Source organism: Falco biarmicus, chromosome 7 (genome assembly GCF_023638135.1).
Source record: "Falco biarmicus isolate bFalBia1 chromosome 7, bFalBia1.pri, whole genome shotgun sequence".
NCBI classification, from domain to species: domain Eukaryota; kingdom Metazoa; phylum Chordata; class Aves; order Falconiformes; family Falconidae; genus Falco; species Falco biarmicus.
In genome coordinates, this window is record NC_079294.1 from 48058398 (window position 1) to 48073241 (window position 14844).

Genomic DNA, 14844 nt, shown 5'->3' on the forward strand with positions numbered 1-14844 from the left:
CAAATCTGACAGGAACTTCCCCCCCCCAATGCAAAGCCTTGTGGAGTAGGAGTTATTTTACTGCCTTTCACAAAGGGAGAGGCTCAGCTCTCCGGCCCATAGCAATACTTCACTGCCAAACAACAACTGCAAAATCGTCTTTGGAGACCTCGGGGAAGAACTGAAGGCAGGAAAGCAATTACATTTTAATACGCTTTAGGTCAGATGGCATAAAATATTTTTAATAAGAACACTTGCCTACCGACTGGAGAAAGAGTAAATGTTTAAATATATACTCCATAAATGAATTTGCATTATTTTCCTTCTGTCACAACAAAGCACTTACTAACCACGTTAAGTGGCTGTCGACGTTTCCTGACGGCACGAATTGGCGATTCAAAATCACTATTATTCATGACCTATGTAAACAGAACATAAGTATAATTGCAAAGAGGATTTCTGTTTTCGTGTTTGACTTCATTTTGCTTCTCTCATCTTTTTGTTGTTTTTTTTTCCTCCCTCTCTTTCCAAGACTCACATCAGGAGACTTCAAAACATTCTTTTTTTTCCTATTTTTTCTCCGGAAAACGATCTCTTCTTCACTCTCACTGCTGGTTCCTACAGAAAAAATAGTAAACAACATTCACAAGAAAATGCATTTTTCACAATACAATATTGCTATAACTGAGCAGTCAAAATCTGTCTCTTATAAAAGTACCTACAAAGGAGATTACTTATGGATCTGTGGCAAATATTGTTCCCTTTAGCCTTGTTAATCAAAATAAATAACCTCCAGCTGAGATGTACAATAAATCCTACTTCCCTGGGGAGTCTCTTGAGTGGAAGTGATTACCCCTGGCAGTGCAGATACAGAAAAAGGGAGGTGAAAAATGAAACCAAGAGAAAAAGCCCTTAAAAGTTGAATAAGAGTTGTGCTTCTGGAAGCATCTTGTAACAACATACCGTTTGGGTGCACTGAGGAACTCCCTAAAAAGTCCTCTTTCCAATTCCTCATCCAGCTACAGCCTTTTTTGTTCTTACAGAGGACTGCCTTTATGAAACACAAGGTCTCCCTTCTCGCTCTGCATGGCCAGGCTCCCGTTCCGCCAGGCAGCCCCCGGGCCTGGTGCAGCCGATACGCTGCCCACGATGACCCCCTTCCTCCCCCAAAGCAGGGGTTAACCGCAGCTACAGCACCCTGGCTTATTTTTAACTCTCTTTCTTCGGGAGTATGGCAGGGTAGGGTGGGATAGAGAGTTGGTTCTAATTAAATCAGTCAAAGCTTTGAATTTCTTGAAGGAAAAGCACAAAACTCCCAAACATTCCACTTCTAAAATAACATCTTTAAATAGCAGTAACTATTATTTCAACAACACATGCTATCCGGGGAGGTTTTCAAGACCCGACTGGACAAAGCCCTTAACAGCCAGACCAAAGTTCACTCTCAAACCTGCAATTCTAAGACAGCAACTTGTTTCTTTCTGTGGTTTTGTTTCGGGGGCGGGGGGGGGGTTGGGGGGTTGGGGTTTTTTTAATAACTATTTTTCATTACACAGATTACAATTTTTGAATTCAGCAAACTAACTTATCAATTTGAGGGTGTGATGATTCAGGAAGAAAGGCAGTATTCAACAATAATCTTCAGAAATCATGATGCCTATCAGACAAATTCAAAGAGAAGGAAAAAAAGATGCTTTAACCATCAAAAGGACTGTTTATGCTTTGTTTTGGTGTTTAAGGACAGTAACAAAATCATTCAGAAAAATTCAGTTGTGCCCTATGAATCAGGCCAAGTACTATGAAGCCTGAAATATTCTGAAAGTAATTCAAGGTTATTCAGAGATAAATAGAACAAAGGGTGTGAACATGATCTGTAAGTGACCTATGGGTGAAGAACAACGTTCATTTATATATTGGTAATATCTGAATATGAAATATTTACGGTACATTGGTGCTAAACCAGAAAAAAACCAGAAGAGCAGAGAATAGGGAGGAAATAAAAATAGAACAAAGCCTACAAGCAGTGCACATTTTTAAGACAATCTGGGTTTGTGCTGAAGTTATAATCAGAAAATTTTAAATATAAGTCAGTTATCATGCAACTAAACTGAAGAAATCCATCAGCAGAGTTTCTGTTCCTCAGGAAGAAAGCAAGAAGGTGTGGATTCAGTGACTGACATGCAACAGATCCAGAAAAGATTAAGAAAGGGATTTAAAGGCAGCTCTAGCTCACACAATTGTGTCTCACACGGCTGCACTGTTAGAACTTGTGAAGAGGTACAAGAGGTTTAAATCCAAGTACTTCCTCCAGTACACACGCACTCACTTCAGCCTCAACTGGCTAAGCTTGTATGCCGGGTTAAGATCCAGGAAAGTCTCCTCATTGACCCAGCTTCTAGTATTACAATCATTATTCCCTTTTCCTTTCATCCTTCCCACCTAAGTCATAAAACCAAATTGAGGATCCAAAAGATACTGGATTCTATTTATTTAAACAAGAAGGTATGAACTAACTGCACCACTGAAATCCCTACCTTTAGCAGGAGTCACAGGTGAACTATGAAGGTTGGTCTCTTCCAGGTTTTCAGTTCTTCCTAAAGGGCAATCAAGTGCCTCAACAGCTGAACTTGCAAAGTTCTGCCTGCGTGGGCTTTTATTTACTATATCTGTAAGAGGCACCTCTAGAATTTCCTCCCTGGCACTAAGAGAAGACAGCCATAGGAATTCTTCTGATAGCTTCAATATTCATAACCTTTTTACCTGTTGGAGTAGAAAGTGCAGAAGCCAAAGCTTCAGGTGATCTGCTTCCCGTTCTGCCTCCTGACTCCAGGAAAGGTACTGCAGCGGTACCACCCTCCGTCCCTTCCCTATCACTCATGCTCCCACTCCGGCACGGCAATAGTGTGGAAAAGTCTCTTTTCTCAGGAGTTCTGCAATCCCGCTTCGGCGATGTTTCAAGTCTGGAGCCACCATTCAATAATTCTTTTCCATCTTGAGTGGATTTCACATCTGCATGACTCCCCGAGGCACTCTTTAATTTTATGATATTATTAGTATTTGTATTTTCTTCAAAGATTTTGTTATCACACTCTTCGATGGAAAATCCCAGATCAAAGGTAACAGAAAACAGTTCTTGAGAATAGTCGTAAAGACTCTCATTATCCAGAAACAGCTCGCTCACGCTAGTATCACCTGGCATTTCCGTGGCTGTGGTTTTACTGCTTTTTGGCTGCTCCTTGCAGGTTTTGTCAGCACCCACACAGCACACCTCTGAAGGAAACCAGTCGCAGCCTTGCTCTGCAACTGGCCTAACGACACTCTCACCTGAATCTGGCCCGACCACGTGCTTATTGCTCATAGAAAACCTTCCATTATTTGTGCCATAAACGTGTTCATCTTCAAATAAACGCATACTCTTCTGTTCCTCAATAATCACATTGTTCCTGTTAATTTCAAGATCTTCTTTATTTTTTTGAACAAAATACTCATTTGAAGGGTTATTTGTCAGAGTGTGATTTATTGTTGGAGTTTTCTTTTGAATTTCAGTGAATTCTTCATTGTCAAACAGACTATCAAAGCTGTCGTTCCAGTGAAGTTCCTCTTTGGCTTTAACAGCAGCAGTCTTAGGAGTTGATACAGTTTTTGAAAAACATGTACTTACAGAATCACACAATTCACTGGTGACTTTCAGTTCAGGATTTTCAAAGAGCAGCAGTGAACGATCAACTTCTGGGGACACAGGAAAGACTCTGTCCTGCAGTCTCTCTGAATAACTGCCAGAAGTACCTTTTTGAGGAGGACATACTGTTTCTTCATTTCTCATCGTGTTTTCAAAATCACTATTCAAAGAGGGAGGAGATTGGGATAAAAGCCTTCTCACATGGGAAAATTTTTCTTTCAACCATGAAGGCCCCTCAGATGCTGTCACAAGCGCAAAGGAATCCATGTATGATTCAGGAAGATAAAATAAGTCAGAGAACACTGGCGATTTCTCAGCTGTGAAGCTACTATAACCCGAAGCTGCATGGTTTGTCCCCAGTGAGCTACAAGCCTTATCCACAGTTTTGTATTCCTTTATTGCTGCACTTTCATGAATTACAGTATTTTCACTGTTGTCACATAGGTCAATAAATGCATTTAAGTCAAACGTCACCTCTAGTTCCTTATCCTTTGGACTGCCCTGGTCAGTATTTTCAGGCAGAGCAAGCCTTCTTGCTGAGTAAGAAGCTGAAGTATTAGTATCCGTAGGCAACACAGGCACTTCCAAATTTAATCCAGAAGTTCTCTTCAGAGTCTTTGCTTTTGTTACTTTAAACGTGGTAAAAAAGTCACTCCCATCATCATTTGTATCAGGTAGAAAGGGTTTTACCTTTGATCTGTGTGCCATGTCTTTTCTAGATGAGCATGCTTTCTGATCAAATGTGGAGTTGGTCGTCAAAACATGACTTTTATTCCTTTGAACATTAACGTCTTCGAGATGTAAGTGAGGCCGAATCTCCAGTTCATAGCTGCAATCTCCCTGCTGACAAACACAGTGTAATATTTACTATAAATACATACAAGCTTACAGGGACCTGTCCTAAGGATATTTAAAAGAAGTTAAAAAGGTCTTCACACTCTGAAAGGTTATTAGAAAGTGGGAGTGCGGTGTGGGGTGCGGTAGGGTGAAGCGTTTTGCATTTAAGGTCACAACTTTCATTTGCTAGCAGTAACAGCAAATCCGTGCTTGGGTAGTCAAAGCTGAACGTTTTAGGAAGACCACAAGATACCGTGCATGAATAAAGATGGCATTTAGCTGAGCACCACTGCACAGCATTCTGCACTGAGCATCCGTGTCATGCAGTTAAGATGCAGTTCTCAGAACCTTAACAGCAAGCAAGATCACTTTGCTAATAAAATGTGCAAGGCACTTTGTCCTCAGACAGGCTAATGTTTACAGGCTGTAGTTCTGGGAGGACTAGCAAGTTGAGACAGGTGCTGTGAGCAGAAGAAACCCTTACTCAGGCACAGGTGAGCCTGGAGCTCTCTGTTCTCTTTGTACTATTGTTTGTAATTTGGCTATTGCCATTGACGGCTCATTAAGATCTTCTCACTTACATACTCCCAACTTATTTCCCCCTCCCAGATGCTTATTAATCTTCTGTTCAAAATGGCACTGACCTAGGCAATGAACTCTTTTAAAAATACACTTGAAAAAAGCACAATAGACTTTGACATCACTCCCAGTTAGGTACCCATACAAGGTATGTACCTGGACTGAAAAGCTATTTATTTATTGCTCTTCTCACTCTCCCTTTTAAATTAAGATTTCAAAATTAAGGCATGCAATCTCCAAAAGGAACAGTAAGACTGAAATGAGGCTCTGAAAGCAATGGTTTGAAACACGCCTTCACAGCTCAAACCCGTTTCACTATTAAAAATAAAAACGGGGATGTAAAATCTAAACAGAAGGTACAATTATTTTGTGGCAGTTCAGTAAGATGAATCTCTAGACTCATTAATCCCTGAAATTAAAGAGGACACATTTATAGAACAGTGGGTGATAAAACTGACTTTTACAATAAGAGGTTATCTGCTTCCTATACGAGTAACATTCTCCAAAAATCCTACCATATATAAGTAGGAAAAAATTAAGGTCTTCATAATCATAGCCTCCTGAACCCTCCTCACTGCCCCGTGAGAACATTATTTGAGCAGTTCTACCTCAGCTTGTGCTGATATTCACTATTCAAACATCATCATCTGTATCTTCCAGTAGCATCCCAACCTTCTCTAGCTCTTCACAAACTAGACCCTTCACTCCCTATCATATGTACCCCAGCAATGTGCAGACTCTTCTCCCATGGGCATAACCCCTGGTCTTCGTTCACAGAGAATATGACTTCTCGTTTCTTCAACACTTGGTCTCTGTGTAATTGAGCTGCTAAGAAAGCTTCCAAAGCTCTTCTAACCAACAACAGTGTGACATCAAGATCTTGATAGAACCAGGACCCCTGGGACAACTCTCCGAAAGAGATTGTGAAGAAATTAAATTAGTCAAAGTTTCCACAGATGGTACATCTGGGGTTGTTGTTAAACAACCTTTTACTGCTACAGTCCTTAGGGGACCGAGAGGAGTCAATCGTGAAAAACAAGGTTTGAAAAATACTCTGGAAAGTCATTCCACCCCATCACACAAGGCAGAAATTACCATGCCTAAAAATTACTGCTGCCTGGCTTGTCTTAATGTATTCCTGAAAACAGGATTCAAAGCTGTCTTCTGAGCATCTGAAGACTGATTGCATCCTAACACAGCTGTGGATCCTTCCTGGTTACAATACATAAAGCATACTATTGAGTACCAACAGTATTTTTTCACTCTCAATGATAATAATGATAACAAATATTTAGATTTTATCACTAACTTCATTCACACGCTACAGAAAGGATGATAATCAGAATAAATAAGGAAGAATCTGTGTACAGGCTATTTTGGCGTCAGGGGCACAGCTGGTTGCAAACCCTGTTTACAGCAACGACACTGGCATCTCAGCGACAACGTATGCAATTCCTGCCGGGTCAGCAGAGCAGGGAGAGGAAGGTCAGCTGCTGGAGAACCGTCTCTTAAGGGCTAGGAAACACTGTCACTACAGAAGATGTTACTCAGCTGCTACACACTTGGTGCCTATGCTTAGGCTATCCATTTATGAACATAGCCAAAGTAACTCAAAGTTAGAATGGTTTAAAAGGAGATCTCCAAGGAGATCCTCAGACTATACCAGCCGGCTTCTAAGAAGGCCTAATACCTAAATGGTGATGAGAACATTTACTATAAGAGAGTTAAAGGAATGTTTTGATACGTGTGCGTTCTAAATAATTAGTTTCCCTCAAGCTCTGTCAAAACACAGAATCAAGATATGGAAGTCCCTGTATGAAATCAAAGAAGAGCAACAAGCAACAACCAACGCAACCTGGTCCAATTAATTTCACAAATGTCATCTGAGGAGAATACACATTTGGTTGACAAGATAACAGGGTTGATAATTGTATGTTCGATTTACGTAAGTAACGACTGGATGTTGCTAATGTTTAAATTAAAGTATCCAAGCATTAGAAGAGCACAAAGTGTATTAAATGGATTTAAGATTGATTAGCTGCCAAACCACTAAACTTTTTTGAAACAGAAGCAGGTGATGCTCTTGCCTGCCCAGTACACGTCAAAGAGGTGCAGCGCACATCATTCTTGGCTCTACAGTCTTCTGTGGGTTTAGGTAACCCAAAGTAAAGCAACCTAAAACTAATCAGACCTGAAGGAAACGACAAGGGGTGTGAGCGGGTAAAAGGATAATTCAAATCACAACTGGATCAGAGGCAGAGCTGGTAAGAGCAAATAATTTATGTTTTCATATGGCCCAACATGAAGCTGAATGTTTAAGATGGTAAGAGGAGACAGAACTATACCATGTAACCCAAAGGACCTACAGAAACTCAAGAATGAAGTTACTAAATTGGTAATGGTGGTGTGTAATCTCTTGCCTGTGTACTTCAGGAACTAGGAGGTGGCAAATTGATGCCATTTTGTAATGGTCAGGGAGGAAACGAATAGGTTGCTAACTTTATCTCCATAATGAATAATTGGTAGAAGCTGTAACGAATAATATTATGTTACTGGAGGAGTGTTCTTCAGAAGGGTCAATATTGCTTTTGAAAACAAACAAAAAAAACACAAAATAATCAGACTTTACCAAACCATTAGATTTTTTTTAAGAGGTCAACAAGCAAAATAAATCGAGATGCTGTTATGTATACCATCTTCCCACCTTTATGAAAGGCTTTTAAAAGTCCCTGACAAAATCTTTAAAGAAACTTAAACAGAGAGAGCACAACAGAAATTTCTTGCGTGAATAAATAACTGGGGACAATACAGAAAACAGGAGGAGTGAGGAGTTGTTACACTTAAGGACTTCATTAGGCCACTGCATATATCCATGATGATGTTTTAACGTGGAGGGGAGGCAAGGAAGAGTCCAGCAGAACTGCTGTGTACCAGGACAACAGTCCGGAAGACAAATTTAGCATCTAGGACAAACTTTAGTAACCTAATTTCAGGCTTACATGAAGTTATATAACTGTTCTAGTTCAACTCAGTCATTCAAAATACTTTCTCCCAAACAAAATACTTTCTCCCAGTGAGTCTAGTTAATACTGATGGAGTGAAAGGACAGAATTATAATTATCACATTCTAGCTGGAATGTGTACAGCCTGTAGAATCTTAAATTACCTGATCAGTCTTTCTGTAACCCAGTAAGCTCCAGTGCGTACCAGCTACTCGGTAAATAGGTCATGCAGGAGCAGAAAACCAGGCATCTCTCTTATGATATTAAATCAGTGACCTTGCTTAGAATTACTGATTTGGTTTAAAAAACCGATAGCCTTTCAGATACAGAAAACAGAAAGGAAAAAGTAAGCTTAAGATACTAAAATGTTAATTTTTAATATATAAATATACATATAAATACACACATACATGCTGTTTTCTAGCATTTAAATTTAAGGCATCTACTATCAAAATCAGAATTAACCTCTCTCTCCTCATAAGCTGCTTTGGATGTATGTTTTCTAACGAGATTCAGATGCTTGCCAAAACCCTGGCGATTTCACTATTTATAAATGAAAAGACAAGTCTGTAAACAGACAAAATATAGATTTTAGCAATCAACTTCTTCAATCAAAAGCTTGATTGAAACAGAGGTAAAAGCAGCACGAACAACTGGTGTTTAAGTCTTTCCTGACACAAACCAGAACCTATTTTCTGAACAGTTTTTGGGTTAGATCTCAGGAAGAAAAGCTTTTGGATTTTCAGCTTTCATACTGAGTGTTAAATCCCATGGAGTCAAACACAGTTAATCACATGGGTATATTTTCCAGTTAACTTATGCTTTAGCATGAATATTAACAAAAATTACAACAGTAAGGCTGGTGGTTTTCCTACAGTATTTTGCATGAGTAGGTAAAGCAGATATCAAAGCAGCATATTCCAATCTATTCCAATGACAAGTAGTTACAATTTTTCCCTTGTAGGTGATCAGCTGGTCCCTTAATACTCAAGGGAAAACCCTTGTGTTTGCCCTCACACATGACCCTCAACATGCAGAGACAGCCTTTCATGTATTCTGGACAACAGAATGCTGTGCCTCAAATGCTCTCAGCCATGACCATTCTTACCCACTCCCCACAAACACCTTTTTTTGTTTACAAATATCTCCTAGGCTGTGATTATTGCTTTTAATTTATCAGATATGTCCCAGTTAAACCATGACACATACACTCACTGAGGAAGCTAAACTGCACTTCAATTACCATGGAAGGCTTCTGGAGGATAGAGAAATGACAGCGTGCAGTCCCCCTCCAGCTCCTCTTATTCCTACAAGGAGAGCTTCTGCCTTTCAGGAATCCTGCTCACCTGCTTGGCAAGCTGGGCTGCAGGCATTAAAATACTAAGGTTTAACATAAAAGTATGTACTACATAGTGTTTATTAGTGCCTAGGAACAAGACTGAAACCCAAGAATGCAAGAGGACAAACACCACAGCTGCCAGACAAAGGCTGCTTTAACCAGTCTGTTGTATTTGACCAAGAACTGGGAAAAATATTGGAATAAAGACATTATAGAATGCTCCTTCCCCAAAACATGTCCATCTGCCCGCCTAGGCCACTTACTATGAGCTTACACTGGCTAAAAGTTACATCTACACCAATGACCTTAAGGGCAGTGGATGAATTTCACTATATACGAGATATGGGTATACGACATATTTTAACTATCATGAAGTTTTTTCTGCTTTATTTTATATTCCTTTCCTACAGATTTCTGAAATTCTAAGCCTTTTTTGGAGTAACAGTGATCATTAAACTAACGTTTACACAGAAGTTTCCAAAAAAAATCACTTTTTTTGGGTGATGCAGGTTTCTCCTACACTCAACTTTGAACTTACTGGTATGGAATTTAATTCGCCCACTTTTTAGATCTTGATTCTTTATGATCATCTTTTACTTTTATTACTAAAAATAATTTTTTACTGCTGTAAAAATGATCACTTTTTTGAATGATTTACAAATAGGTTAAACAATTTTGATGCTTACATGATTTCATGGCTAACCACCCTGCATTTGAGCACAGGCCCCTATTTATACCTTTCAGGGATGGGTTAGTGAACAGAATAATCAATCTCTCCTAGTCCATGATGGTTTCCAGAAGATACTCTAGGAGAAGGAACACCTTCAAAAACCTTTTTTTGAAATTCAAATATATTATATTAGATGACCCTTAAAAAATATTTAGTTGATTCGTGAAAGAAGCCTAAGGGACATAAAACCCACAATTTCCTTCTACAAAAGCTGTGGTATTTTAATTCCTAACAGTATCACTTTATTGATGTAGTTATTAATTCTATCGCTTTTCTGCTTTCAGGCAGCTTGCCTGGAAGGAATCACTAACTCTCTCACACAGCCACTAACAACTTTCTTCAAAACCCAAGTCAGTGTCCAACACCTCCTACTCCTGCGACACCCGGGCTGATCTAAACAGCTGGGAATTCTTGAAGAGCTACCATCTCCTCCTGCTTAGTAGCAATTGGCTACTATTCATTTGTCTGCTTGTACTTATTTTGCTGATACTCTAATTTGAGAGAGCATCTGCCTACACAGCAAACACAGCTACACAATAAAAACACTCAAAAGATCCCTAAAAAAGAGAGATTTCTTAGCAAAATACGGGGTCTGTATGCTAGCAATTTGGGGAACAGGTATCATTAAAGAGGCTATAGGGGCAAGAGTGAATGTTCAAGACCATCTGAAAATAAGTTAATCTCTGGTTTAGTAACTGCTTATTTTATAAAACTTCCTGGACAGAAGTGATAGCTAGTTAGGATTAGAGGTGTCTGACCTGGTGACTGCAGATGTTCTGTTTCCTGACACTACAGACAGGTGAAGCTGACATTTACTATTTGACTTCCTTAGCCTAGGATGGGATGGCCCTGTGCTAAACGCTGTAAAAATATACAGAGGGAGGGGGGAACCCAGCACGCTACAGGGAGATATACAGCAATGACCTAGACACTGATACATAATTTCCATGAAAATATGGATAGCAAGACATTCCTGAATCTCAGTGACCACAAAAAGTTCCTAGGCTTACTGCATTTCCATGCCAATACTAAAAATACCAGCAACAACAGGTATATCCAAGCAGATAGCAGGACTGCTGCGTCTAAAAGTAGTTTTTCAACTACAGTAGCAGTTCAGTGTTTCTAAATTAATGTGATTACGTTGCACTGAGGTTTGTCACCAGTGCATTATTTTAATATTAAAACCAATTTAAAAATATTATCCCCTCTCAAAACTGAAATATTATCTTCCAAGGTATTTGGTGTGTAGTAGCTCCTGTAGGAGTTCCAGGACTATACGAATGGATGGCCAGTTTACACTTGGCACGCTTACTGTGAAAGTTTTGCCAAATCAGTCTTCTGTAAAAAGTTAAGGAACAGCCAACCCCTTATTCACATATATAAATATTGTGACAGTTTTTGAAAAACAGCATATAACCCTTTTAAATCCAGAAACCTAAATGCAAAATTACTGTACACAGGCACACCCCGCTAAACAAATAAAATAACAATGGAACAAAACCAACAGAAGTCAACAGTGGCCAGAACTGGTATGTACTCTACTACTCTACTGACAGCAGGGAGGGGGTTCAGGAGTGCATACATTACAATAAAAACCTACAAAGGGCAAGCAGCTCTATACAGTGGTGTTAAATATACCATACCACAGAATGCACATGAAGTTTCCCTTCTCTGTAGATTTAAGTTGGCAGCTCTATATTACTTGGTATTTTATTTGATTTCCATAAGATGTAATATTATAGCACATTTTCCAAAAGACTGAGACCATTTAACTTGGGTGGAAAGAATATTTCTGGTTGGTATGCCTGAACCCATGGCATAAAGGCTATGGGAGTCTTTCATGCAGCACTATAAAGCAACACTGAGTCACCCCTCAACACAGTAGATAAGTTATCTCAAATTAACACAGCTAAGCCCTTCCAGGTGCCACGCAGTCTGCTCAATCCCCTTGTACCTTGCACATGGCTGACACCCCAAAATCCTTTGCCTAATCGCTCTTACTTCTCTGTTCTCACTGTGAGCACAAAGCCCCACAGGATCATTAAAAACAGAAAGCACCTGCAATTAGAGGTCTGAACAATCTAAACCAGGTCTCAATTAGCGTTCAGGCTCAAATAATTTGGCAACAAGATCAGAAGAATCAATATGGCACAAAGAAACTATTTTAATTGGAGAGCTGACATTTTTAGGTTCGCAGGGTCTCCCTGGCAGCCTTACTGTCTACGAACAAAACAAACATCCTTCCACCTTCCTGCTAGGAAGTGTGTTCCTGTTGGGTTTTTCTGGAATAAAGAACAAGCTGGGCCATGCCTGCACAGCTCTCTTTTGAGAATCCCAAAACAGATTATTTGCTTTGATTATCTGTTCTCTGTTGGTTAAGCCAGATTCAGTGTCCCGCAGACCAAGCCAGCAGTTCCACAAGATGCATCAGTCTGCCTCTCATAAACGCTGTAACTGAACGTCATTTGTTGTCTTAATTTGGTGCTGGTTGGGGAAGAAGTCTTGCCACATCTCAGATCAGGATTTTAACCAGACATACTGCTGGCAATGAAGGTCTAAAAACCAAACAAACATTGCATCGTCCTTATTTGAACCACTTTTAACTTTGCGTTCAGTGTCTCCTGGAAAGTCACAGCTGGCTGGAAACACTGTGTTTTCCCCCAAAACATGTCTGATGTAAAGCTTCATAATCATGCAAAGCCTTTTCCAGTTCTTTGGAATTTTAGGATAACCTAGATACATTTTTCCTGCCATCAGGCATTTCATCCAATGAATCCTTCAAGGCAACCTAAGACCGATGATAAATGACAGATGATAAATGACAGATGATTTTAGTGGCAGTTCTTCCAGGTTCACCTTCTAAACCCTGTTTCCCAAGGTGTGTGGTATCAGAGATTACTTGAGTGAAACAGAGAGAGAAAAACCTTCTACTGGGAGTCTTTGGGGTTTCTTTTGTCTTTCTCAGGAGGATAATTACTTCACACTTTGAAGTGGGAAACAGACACCCATAGTCTTCCTCCCACATTTGATAGTATGACTTTTAAAACCTCCCAGGAAAAAAAAAATGCACTTGGCACTTCAATATTTCCTGTTACTTATCCTCAGAAACTTGAACAAATACCATTTCAATAAAAAATAATACTTTACCCTGACCTTGTTTCCAAACAGTACAGTTTAATTTTCAAAAATGCTTAAAAGCTATTGAATTATTTTGCATAAGGACAACTTGATTTGTTACCATGTTACACAAAAAAAATCCCTGCTCGAAGCTAGTAGAAAATCCAATCCCATCTGCCCAGTTCTCGTTGCTGTAGTAATAAAGCCACACAGGCATTAAAGGCTTTTCTGCAGTGGATGTGACCATCGCAGGGTTCGTATTTAGGATTTTACTTCTTTACTTTTGATTGTGCCAACTTCTTCTCCAAGTTTTTAAGAGCAAGTAAATACAACAGAATTTTTTTTCCAAACATTTTCACTTCATCTATTTAAAAGTATCTAAAGCTTTTAATTGAGTTTTTTTAATCTATTATGCAAAACCACAACTGCATAGGAGGTTTCTTGGAACCACTGCATGAACACAAGGAAAGGAAAGCTACACCCCAGTGAATTCCTGAGCTTTCTTCTGCAATAGAAAACACACCTCAAGAACACACAAACACCTCCTGAGCTGGCTCGTATTATTACTAATCTCTGAATGAGATTCTTCCCAAGAAATAATCAGTTTCATCAGAAACCTCCAGATCATTTGGTTATTCATAGTAAAATAATGATTTGCCTGGTTTTCTATTTTATCCCTCAATAAGAAAATAATCAATAGAACTGCGGTTTGAAGTTCAGTATCTTAGTTATTTAAGGAAATAGCTTTGACTTGTATTTGTCTTAAATCCCTCTGCTATTAAGAACTGTAAATTAACGTCAAACAGATTAGCAGTGGTATATTTGGCAACAGAATATTTATAGTAGGAACTTGGTGTGCACAGTGCACACATGCAAAAACCTTTGAATCACTGCTAAAAAAAAAAATATTGTTTCCATAGAAGACTAACATTTTAGGCATAACAGGCTTGATTGGAGTAATATCCCTTTATACCATCCTACTGTTTAATAGTAACACTTCCTGCAATTTCAAAACACATCAAAACACCACAGTAAAGCAAAGCTTCTGAAAGTTTAAACTTGCTATAGAAATGATCTTCATCACGAATGCCTAGGTCAAAGTAGTCCGTAAAACACCGAGCTTGAATTAAGACCATCTGGATCTCTGTGCTGTCTATGGAGTACACGTCATGCGCCGGGGGATCCGTTAATCCAGCCACAGCAGAAGCACATGAAGCTAATGCAGGAGACAGCAGCCGTCTTGTCCCTGAACCGCCTGCGCCTCGGGCAGGCACAATGCATCCGTGGGGTCTCCTGGTGAAACGGAGCAGGATACTAAACAGGCCTGAAGTCAAATCTGGTAGAAAAGCACGATTTTAAACCTCAAGGTTTTCCCAATCCTATGCTGAACTGCTCACAAAACTACAGTGGTGAAAAAGGCTCGGGGCCAGCACTGTACAGCCCTGCACCCGCAAACACACTTCAGCCAGTCAGTGAGTTTTGCCCGCACAGCTGCTCCCATACCTGACAGCTCAGTCGGGAATACAGCCAGGACACACCCACCTATACAAACACACCTTAGCAGGCGTGCAGAAACCCAAAA

The 14844-nt window shown here is 39.6% G+C and overlaps 1 protein-coding gene across 5 annotated transcripts in view; it reads right to left on the minus strand.

Moving 5' to 3' along the window:
• Positions 1–14844, minus strand: part of FANCM (FA complementation group M) — a 545047-nt gene that overhangs the window by 479454 nt on the left and 50749 nt on the right. For 2 of the 5 annotated variants that reach the window (XM_056345041.1, XM_056345040.1), the window contains exons 14-16: positions 2740–4501; positions 518–597; positions 330–398 (exon numbers count right to left, since the gene is read on the minus strand). In XM_056345041.1, the coding sequence (XP_056201016.1) occupies positions 330–398; positions 518–597; positions 2740–4501 (1911 nt within the window). Of the gene's footprint in view, positions 1–329; positions 598–2739; positions 4502–14844 lie in introns of those variants that run through there. The other 3 variants (XR_008822876.1, XM_056345042.1, XM_056345043.1) reach the window with 3 other exon arrangements.